This window comes from Zonotrichia leucophrys, chromosome 14 (assembly GCF_028769735.1).
Source record: "Zonotrichia leucophrys gambelii isolate GWCS_2022_RI chromosome 14, RI_Zleu_2.0, whole genome shotgun sequence".
Classification (NCBI taxonomy): Eukaryota; Metazoa; Chordata; class Aves; order Passeriformes; family Passerellidae; genus Zonotrichia; species Zonotrichia leucophrys.
In genome coordinates, this window is record NC_088184.1 from 2,776,418 (window position 1) to 2,787,046 (window position 10,629).

At 47.9% G+C, this 10,629-nt stretch overlaps 1 protein-coding gene across 1 annotated transcript; it reads right to left on the bottom strand.

Moving 5' to 3' along the window:
• Positions 1 to 1,303: 1,303 nt before the first annotated feature.
• Positions 1,304 to 10,629, bottom strand: INTS15 (integrator complex subunit 15). The gene is made up of 6 exons (XM_064725811.1): positions 10,353 to 10,629; positions 9,264 to 9,485; positions 7,404 to 7,569; positions 5,221 to 5,748; positions 3,552 to 3,591; positions 1,304 to 2,048 (listed from the first exon to the last, which is right to left on the bottom strand). Exons 1-6 carry the CDS (start codon positions 10,542 to 10,544, stop codon positions 1,877 to 1,879), a joined length of 1,320 nt encoding a protein of 439 aa, XP_064581881.1. The 5' UTR covers positions 10,545 to 10,629; the 3' UTR covers positions 1,304 to 1,876.

Here is a 10,629-nt window from a genome sequence, read left to right on the forward strand (position 1 = left end):
TCAGGGACCCCCAAATTCTAACCTGGGACCCCCAAAATCCCCTCAGAAGCCCAAAAATCCCACACGGGACTCCCAAATCCCCCCGGGACCCTCAAAAATCCCCTCAGGGACCCCCCAAAATCCCCTCAGAACCCTCAATATCAACCCCGGGACCCCCAAAATCCTCCCTGGGACCCCAAAAATCCATTCGGGATCCCCAAAATCCCCTCAGGGATACCAAAAATTCGCTCAGAACCCCGAAAATCAAACACGCGACCCCCGAAATCCCCCTCAAGACCCCCAGAATCCCCTCAGGGACCCCCAAATTCCAACCCAAGACCCCTAAAAATCCCACACGGGACTCCCAAATCCCCCCGGGACACTCAAAAATCCCCTCAGCAACACCCAAAATCCAACCCGGGATCCCCAAAATCCCCTCAAGGACCCCAAAATCCCCACTGGGACCCACAAAATTCAACCCGGGATCCCCAAAATCCCCTCAGGGATACCAAAAATTCGCTCAGAACCCCGAAAATCAAACACGCGACCCCCGAAATCCCCCTCGGGACTCCCAGAATCTCCTCAGGGACCCCGAAATCCCCCCAGAACCCTCAAAAATCCCCTCAGGGACCCCGAAAATCCCCTCAGGACCCCCAAAATCAACCGTAGGACCCCAAAAACTCCACTTGGGACCCCCAAAACCCTTCAAGGACCCCTCCAATCTCCTCACAGACCTTACAGGAGGATCTGAGACTCCCAAAATCCCCCCATGGGACCCAAAAATTCACTCGGGACCCCCAAAATCCCCCTCGGGAGCCCCAAAAATCTCCATGAGACCCCTAAAATCCCACCCGAGACCCCCAAAACCCATCAGGGATCCCCCATATCTCCTCACAGACCCTTCAGGAGGATTCAAGACCTCCAAAACCTCTCCAGGGACCCCCAAAATCCCCTCAGGACCCCTGAAATCAACACCAGAACCCCCCAAATCCCCCCTGGGACCCCAAAAACTCCACTCAGGACCCCTTGGGGACCCCCAAAATCCACCTGAGACCCCCAAAATCCTGCCCAAACCCCCCAAAATCCCCTCAGGGACCCCCAAAATCCCCTCAGGAAACAGGAGGTGGCCCCTGGGTCACCTGGCCCAAAGTTTTCCTCAGCCCTTCAAAGGGACAGGAGGCAGGAGAACTGTCACAATGTAAGGACTTGGTGCCATTCATGGTTCAAATCCTGAAATCAGAAGTTCTGAAGGGTTTTTCCTTGTTGTTGAATCCAATTTTAAACAATTCTAATTTAAAAAAAAAAAAGCAGCAGATTACTTTGATGCTTCTTAAATTGTTTCCTTTAATAGGAAGTGCTGCTTTACTCTAACTTGTGCTTCAGAAACAAACGTTTGCCTTCCAAAAATATACAGTGTACACATCCTCTGTAGCTATAGATACAAACATTTACAAAGAAACAAGCAGGCTGGAGTGGAGAAAAAAAAAAATAAAATAAATCACAGAAGGCCTTCCCAGAGCCAGAGCAGCCGGGCTCACCCTGATGTAAACAGCACCGGGCTGCTGCAAAAACATCAGAAAAAGTTCCATACCCCGCAGAGGTTTGGGAACATCACAAAAAGTTCCATACCCCGCAGAGGTTTGGGAACATCACAAAAAGTTCCATACCCCGCAGAGGTTTGGGAACATCAGGAAACCTTCCCCAGCCCGCAGAGGTTTGGATGGAGGGATTGCAGAGGAATTGATGTTGTCGGTTCCCATCCCCTCCTGCTCCCGGGATGTGCAGCCGCCCCAGCGCTGCCCGGGGCCGCGGGCGGAGCTCGGCTCTGCTGCTCCCCAGAGGAAAAGGCGCTTCCCAGGCGTTTGGGTTTTGTCTCCGGGGCTTGCCGGGCTCAGCGCTAGCGGATGGGCCGGTAGGGGAAGGCGACGCCCGGGATGAAGGTCTGCACGGGGTGCGCGGGCAGCGCGGGGTAGCCCAGGGGAGGGGTGTGGATGTGCGGGTAGAAGCCGGGGGGCAGAGCCCCGTGTGTCGGCTGCTGCACCGGGCCCGAAATCACCAGCTGGAGAAGGCTGTGGGGAGAAATTCACACAGGAGAGACGCGATTAGAGCGGCTTTTGGTGTGGTTCTAAGGATAATTCACATCCAACTCACAGCGCTGCTGTGAGAAGTGCATGTTGTATGGCTCTGCGCAGATATTTAAATATAAATATATTTAAATATATAAAAATATATATTTATATATATTGAAATATATATAATATAATTATATATATTAATATATTTATATTTAAATTCTCACAGAGCCATAAATAATAATAATATATTATATATATATTTATATATATTATATATATAAATATATTTAAATATATATAAAATATATATTTAAATATATATAATATAATTATATATTAATATATATAATTAATACATTTATATTAATATATTATATATTATATTATATATATATATATATATATTATATATTATATAATATATATTATATATATTAATATATATTTATATATATATTTACCAGATAAACCTGATATAAAATACCATGTGTATTTTGATGTATTGATTAGTAGTGCTGTATTAACATCTTAATAATATGATAAATGTAGTCTTGTAATTAAAAGGTAACTTTTGTAGTTAAAATAAGAACTATGTTAGTGGGATTTTTTTAAGAAAGGAATGAGGCACTTGCACCAGATAGCAGCCCCAGGACACCTGAATCCTTAAGAGAAAAAGAATTTATTGCCCCATTATCAGAAGAAACGAACTTCTTCCTGCTTCAAAGGTGCTGTCAGGATTCAGAGGAAGAAGTTGACACAGAACAGAATCCTGTGTTTGAATGGAATTTATGCACCATGTATGAGGTGTATGAATATGCAACAGGTTATTGTTTCTAAGGGTTAATCCTCTGTTAACGTGGGTCCTTTTTTGGGCTCCTGCTGCCCTGGATGTCCATAACTCTTTGTCTTTATTGTCTCATATTGTCCTAATTCAAATTGTCCAAATTATTATTACTCTAATTGTACTATTATTTTTATAACCATCTTATTACTATTAAACTTTTAAAATTTTAAAAACAAGTGATTGGTGTTTTTCACAGCTGCTGAGCGCCAGGAGAACAGTGACACAATTCTGATCTTTACAACTTCCAGGAGACTTTTTCCCCTTTCCCCACCCCTTTTTTAAGCCCCAGAGACAAAAGGTAAGAAGCAATTGCAAAGATAGAAGCAATTGCAAAGGCAAGAAGCAAAGGCAAGAACTCAGAGTCAGGTAAAACCAGTGGGGAATTAAAGATGGGACAATTTAGGGCAGGTTCCTTGCTGGAATTTCATCTCCCTTTCCTGTGCCTTTGTTCTAACACACACTGAAGCCCCTTTCTGTCAGGAATCCAGGGAGGAAGCAGCCAGCACTGTGTCACCTTCATCCTCAGGCTAAAGTGCACATAAATAAAGGCCAAATTCCACAGGGACAAATTTTTAGAGGAGATTTTGTCTCAGCAGCCTTGGAGTGTCTTGGAACATGCATCAAAGCCAACACAGCTGTAAAAAGTCTCTTACTTGTTATGTGGTAGCCTGGAGCAGACAGTCCTCAAGTCATCTGAAAGAGGACACAAGATTGACAATAAGGATAAAGCAGAAATTAGAGTGGTTTTCCTCTCTGCTGTCCTTTCTAGGAAGGTCAGATTACTGAATAATCATTAATTTTACTGATTAATTACTGATTACTGAATCTGTCAGTAACCTAACATCATCATCAGTCAGCAAGGGATCCAGAATTCCCCTCTCAGGCCCAAAACCTTCATAGGAGAGAAAATATTTCTCCATTTCACCAACTCCCCTTCACTGTTATATGTGTTTGATATTTAAGAGAGATGAGCCTTAGGATGGATTTTGCAATACCAATACATCCACAAGAACTGAGACATAGGAAGCACAAGGTGTGACTCTGCCCAGTACCTGTTTTGTACTGGTTTTGGGATTTTTAACCACTGTCACTCTAAAGACAGTTGGTTGGGGTTGGGGTTTTCTTGCTGGAATCTATCAACTAGAAATTGCACTTTTATCACCTCCAAACTTCTGCTAAAGCAGAATAGCTAGAACTAAGGAATTTAACAACATATCCCATTGATAAAATGTTTTCAGGAATAGCTTAAGAACAAACTCCTGCCTTTTTAGACATACACAGCCCCAAAACACTGCAATATCTGAACCCCAAACACTGAAATATCTGGTATTTCAGCAGCCCCTTACACTGAACTACCTTCCACAGAAAGAGCAAGTGCTCAGAATGTTCCAGCTAAGAACAAACACAGCTGAAATCAGCTCTCAGACCAAAACCCTCTGATTTCTGTTTGTTCTTATAACACTCAGGGTTACTTTATAAAAGATGAGGAGGAAGAACATTTAAAATTGACCAGCAGCACTGGTTCAGCCAGGACAAAAGCATCAGATCCCTGTTTGGCAGAGGCAGCTGTGGTCTGCACTTAATGTCCCAGCTGTTAGAGAGCCTCAAGCCCTCTGGTATAACCTAAAATTGTCTGGTTTTAAAGAGAATATCACAAGAGAAGAGTCTGTGTGGCTGACCCTGCCCTGTGTGAGCCACTTCCTTTTTATCTCTCTGCATGTCTTTTGGAAAGAAGTGGCTTTGGAGGCAGGAAAGCCAGACAAAGGCCAGGCTAGCAGCCCTTTTTTACTGAGCTTAGCTGAATTTGGACACCCTGTAATGGGGTCTCATTATAGGTGAGCTGAAGTCCCAGAAGTTTCAGCTGAAGATAAATTATTTGCTTTTCACATTCTTTGTCTAGCACACCCACCCAGGGGTTTATGTGCTCATGGCCTCTCCTCCAGCAGGCAGACTCAGAGAACTTAAACTGAAGAAAATCAAACAGTGCTTTTTAAATAGCTGCAGGCAATTCTGAGGGGGACAAAGTGTCAGACACCCAGATACAGGGTCTGACACTGCACAGTGCAGGGCTGTGGATCAGTCCCCACTCTGACCCACCCAAAGCAGTGAACTCTCCTTTCTTACTCTCCATCCAGCTATTTTTCCTGAACTATTTTGTGCACTGTCACTTCCTAACAGGGCAAACTACTGATTATACTGTGAACACAGTATAATCTTTATTTATTTATTGATCTTTATTCCCTCACCCCAAAACTGCCTCTTACACCTTCTGGAGGAGAAGAATCCCGTGCCAGGTCTCTGCCAGCCCCACAGACAACTCACCTCTGGTGCACAGGAGAGCTCCTGATGCCATGGCCACTTGCAAAGCCTGAGCCAGCCTGTCCAGAGCAAGTTCAATCTCTTTGGATGCATTGAGAGGATTGAGTTCATCAGACAGTCTGTTAATGTCCTCCACCAGAGGAACCACGTGGTCAAAGGGCACCAGCCCCAGGCGCCCATAAAGGTTTTTCTCCGTTAAATGCCCCTGGAGCATCATAAGCACCTGCAGGACACTCAGATGCAGCTTGGAATAGAGCTGGTGGCAATCCCTGTCTTCTCCTGAAGCTGAGTCCTTGGCAATTTTGCTGGGAGGGTGTCCATTGGAGAGAGAGGCTTTTTTCTTCCTGGTGTAGGCCAGGGGGGCCTTGACGCACCAGCGGATGAGGCCGGTGAGCGGGGTGAGCTCCAGGAAGCCCATGGGCAGGTTGGCTGCGATGGGAGTGTTCAGGAAGGTGATCAGGATCAAACGAGGGTCCTCAAAGATCCAGGAGACAATCAGCTCCAGCAGGTCTGAGGGAGGGATCAGCTCATCTGCAGATAGGAGGGTTAATGGTGGGTAAGCTGAGCCTTTGTTATTTTATTTATTAATTCAGGTTCTAATTAGTCTCTCACACACACACCCATCCTCCACTGTCCCAATTACAATCTCTGAACCTCCCCAGTTCTGCTGTTTTTCCCAAGACACAACCATGTTCCTGTCACCTTCCCCACCTAGTCCAAAGACACCACAAGCACTAATATTTATCCCCTTTCCCAGCCAAGATTCTCTTGTCATTTTCTTCTCTGCCACCCATCACCTGCTCATTTTTTTCCCTAATTTAATTCTCCATTTATCCCTTGCCACAGGAAGCACAATGGGCAAGGGAAATAGGAAAAGCTTGTTGGGTGAAGAGGAGGAAGTGCCAATAACTTAACTCATTTATTTTAATACTTACATACCTAAACAAATGTGTCTTGTGGAAAAACACAATGCAACAACACAATTACATGACATAGAAAGGATTATAGGATTATGTAAAGCTTCAGGTGAGAAGGGAAAGATGGTCATGAACTTGACTACAGACAAGAGAAACCCTGACACATCATCCTGTCACAGAGGGAATGCTGCACTGGAAGAGCAAGCTTCCTTTTCTTGTGTCACCAAAACTATCTCAAATAAACTAAGGAATTAAAACATTACTTCCTATGACTCAAGTTATTTCCTTTCTGACATGTCCTTCTGACATGATGATGGGATATCAAATATGCTCTGAGCTCTACCAAATACTTTATAAAAACAACATAAAGGCTAAGCCTGAACCTCTCCTTCACCCTCAGTAATGCCAAGCTGTTTATTTGGAGAGGAGTGTGCAAAGCATTTCCTTTATCAATAACAGCATTTGCTTTTCTGGATTGTAGGTGGGGTTGGTACTCAGTGTATGGCTGTTCTCTGGTCTACCATGAGCCTTCTGTGGCTGAGTAGAGCTAAATCAATCTCATTTTAGACACCTACAAGTGTCTGAGCAACAAGCTGAGGCAGGCTGTGCCACTGGCAGGTCATACACACAGTTAAAGAGTGCACTGGAATTACGTTGTTGATTGTGTTTCTCACCATTGCTCCACAGAAATCCTGCTCCAGCCTGCCAACATTCAGAACTTGTTTAACCCCTTTTTGGAAAGGATCAGACTGACAGGCAGCCCTGAGTCTCTCTCAGGGCTGACTGAGCCCAGACAGATCAACTTTCACTCCCAGAGCTGCTCAGTCAGCAAGGTCCCATGTCCTTTGCCCTCTCTGGGGGACAACGCCCTTTGTGTCAGGTGTTCCTGGCTGCTTCTCCAGCACAGACTCTCCCTTGTTTCCCAGAGGCTGTGGAATCCAAATCCCTGGCAGTGCCCAAGGCCAGGCTGGGCAGGGCTTGGAGCAACCTGGGACAGTGGAAGGGGCACCTGCCCATGGCAGAGGGTGGAACAAGCTGAGCTTTAATGTCCATTCCAACCCAAACCAGGCTGGAATTCTGAATCAGCCACAGAGGGGTTATTTTTATTCTCACCCCAGTGCCAGATGAGGCAACAGCCACACCCCTGAGCTTCCTCTGGCAATAATTACATGGTAACACCTCTTTAGGATTCCAGCAGTTACATCTGTAGCAACAGTTCACTCATGGTGCATGACACTGCAGCTCTCACTTGGAAAGAGGCACTTTTACCTGAGGAGAGGTCGTAGAGGGCTGTGACTGAGGTGATGAACTGGCAGCAGAAGCGAGGGCTGGCAGTGAAGATCTGCTTCAGGGTCTGGATGGAGCCTGGCACCAGGTTGCAGTAATCATCCACCAGGGCTCGGGCCAGCCTCACACAGAACACAGCTGGGGTTCTCTGCAGGGACAGCACACAGGGGACACACATCACACCTGTCCCAGGGTCCCCACCTGCCCCACTGGCACTGCCTTGCTGTGGGTGCTCTCCCTCAGCTCATCAAACACCCACTCTCACAGGAATAAAATCACTGTACTGCAGTATCAAAATAGATTGTGATAGCTTGAGTTTATGTCGCAGACATCTTTTATGAAAAATCCTTTCCTCAGGATTTTTCCTCCTGAGAAGCTGAGAGGCCTCAGGAACAAAATATAAACAATGATTATCTGCTGCTGTGGAATGCAACAGGAGCATCTGTGATTGGCCCATGTTGCATGTTTCTAATTAATGGCCAATCACAGTCAGCTGGCTTAGACAGAGAGTCCAAGACAGAGCCTTTGTCACCATTTCTATTCTATTCTATTCTATTCTATTCTATTCTATTCTATTCTATTCTATTCTATTCTATTCTATTCTATTCTATTCTATTCTATTCTATTCTTAGCCAGCCTTCTGATGAAATCCTTTCTTCTATTCTTTTAGTATAGTTTTAATGTAATATATATCATAAAATAATAAATCAGCCTTCTGAAACATGGAGTCAGATCCTTGTCTCTTCCCTCAACCTGAGACCCCTGTGAACACCGTCACAAGTTTACAGCAGCTGTGGCTTAAAACTGAAACCTTTTAGATCAATATTGACTTAGATTTTTTTTTTTTTGCTACTTCAGCAACATTTCTTCCCTGTGAGGGCACTGAGGCCCTGGCACAAGTTGCCCAGAGAAGCTGTGGCCTCTCCAACCTGGTCTAGAAGAGTTCAAGGCCAGGCTGGACAGGGCTTGGAGCAACCTGGGACAGTGGAAGGTTTTTCTTCAATTTGGGATGAGCTTTAAGGTCCTTTCCATCACAAACCATTCTGTAGTTCAACTGGTTCAGTCCCAGAGCAACTGGTTCAGCTGCCATGCCTGACATTTTTAATGTGGAAAATATTCTGTGGAATCCTCACATCACTTAACAGCTGCCATCTGAAATAAAAATACACCTTGTCCTGCTATGTCCCATCCTGCCCTCCCAAAAACTCACCATGTGGGAGAAAAGGGACCCCCAGCAAACAGGAGATCTGCCTCCTCACCCCTTCCCTCCCAGCACAGCCTTCCTGCTCCTGCCCCTGTGTCAGCTGTGAGCTCTGCACATCCCACAAGGCAGCAGGAACAAAGGTGCACTTCCCAAAGCCCTCAGTGGGGAGTCTCAGAGGAGATCTCCAACCTCCTGCATTCACAGAAGACAGACACAGGTATTTTGTGCCCAAATTTCAAGACAGAGGTTTGTCTCTTCCACCTCCAAACCTGAACATCAGGAAGGGTTTATTTCCCAAGCTCCAGAGTCAGCTTCTTCAGGCAACATGAGCAAGGTTTGCTCCCTGCTTTGGTCAAACCTTCCACTGAGCCCTTTCAATATGCAGGGTTTGGAGGGTTCACTGACAGTGAAAAAAACACCCAAACAATTTTTTTCTCCCATTGCAGCACATGAATGGATTGGCAAAGCTCTCCCTGATGCCAGAGCACAGGAATGGGCACAAGCACAGACATGGGGCAGCTGAAACTGCCAGGGAGGAGGAGCTGACTGTAACCAGCTGTGCCCCAGCTCACTGTGCCCACCCTGGAGCACGCCCTGAGCCCTTCCCCCAGGCAGCCCTGCCTGCTCAGGAGCTGTACCTGCAGCCAGAAGGCAGCACACTCCAGCACAGGCACCCTGCAGACAGCCACTGCCATGGAGACCAGCTTCCCCAGCAGGGCCATCCTGCTGTCGTCTGCTTTGTTCCCCTGGGGGCTGAAGAGAGATGAGAAGATGACCTGCCGGACTGAATCCTTGGTCTGCTCCTGGAAATAATTGCACATGATCTCAAGGAGCTGAAGTTCCTGAAGTGGGGTCAGCCTCTGAAAGAAAACAAAGGCAAAGCTGTAAAATACACTGAGCCTCTTGAAGGACCAGGAATCAAGTGAAAAGCCAGGAACAGCAAAGGCTGAGAGCTTCCCTGTGGGCTGGGGGACTCAATCTTTATGCACAGCACACACATTCAAGCTTTCTGAGCCACCAGTGCATTTTATGTGGTAACACTGAAGAGCTCCAGGTTTCATCTGAACACCAAAGCTGGTGCTTGCTGGGCCTGCAAGTGCTGCCCACCAAGTGAGAGATGAGACTGACATTGCTGGGGGAGGAAATATTTCCTCCCTGAGAGCACTGAGAGCTGCAGGGCCACAGGGACCAACAGCCACCAGCACCTGTGGCTTCTCACTGCTCATCTCTGAGCCCCAGCTCCATCCCAAACCAAACCCCCCAAACACCCTGGCAGGGCCCAGCTGCAGCACTCGGGGGCTGTGGGCAGTGCCCAGGGTCCCCACCACACCCGGAATCCTGGGCACCCATCAGGGACTGGCCAGCAGCCCCCTCCCTGCCAAAATCCTCAGTCAGCAGCACCCCAGGGACCCTGAGCTGTCATCTTGGGGCTTTAGCTTCCAGCAGGAGAGCCCCAGGGACCCAGTCCTGCCCATCTCAGCCCTCAATCTCCAGCAGCAGAGCCTCAGGGACCCAGTCCTGCCCATCTCAGCCCTCAATCTCCAGCAGCAGAGCCTCATAGACCCAGTCCTGCCCATCTCAGCCCCCAGCCCGCGCCGGGGGGATCCTGTCCCGTCCTGAGGCCTCAGGCTCCAGCAGGGATCCTGTCCTGAGCTCCTGGCCTGCCCTCGTGTGTCCCCCGCGCCCCCCGGGCCGGTCCCGTTCCGCCCGGGGTGTCGGTGCCGCACCTTGGGCGGCGCTCCGCGCTCCTTGGGGACCTGGAAGAGGAACTCCTCGAGCAGATCCGTGGGGCCCTTGTCCACCAGCGGCAGCGGCGAGTTCTGCAGCTGGCTGCTGAAGTAGATGTCCAGGTGGTAGAGCACCTCCTTGGCGGCGCTCAGCGCGTCCCGCCGCAGCAGCGAGTGCCGGATGTCGCTCATGGCCCCGCTCCGCTCCCGGTCCCGGTCCCGCTCCGCTCCCGGCCCCGCTCGGCGCGGCCTCCCCTCGGCGGCGCGGACGGGCTGG

Coding starts and splice junctions, on each gene's coding strand:
- INTS15 (XM_064725811.1), bottom strand. CDS start 10,544: ATGAGCGACATCCGGCACTCGCTGCTGCGGCGGGACGCGCTGAGCGCC. Junction 3,592..5,220: donor AGCTCTCCTGTGCACCAGAG/GTGAGTTGTCTG, acceptor GTCCTCTTTCAG/ATGACTTGAGGACTGTCTGC. Junction 2,049..3,551: donor TCCAGGCTACCACATAACAA/GTAAGAGACTTT, acceptor TTCTCCCCACAG/CCTTCTCCAGCTGGTGATTT.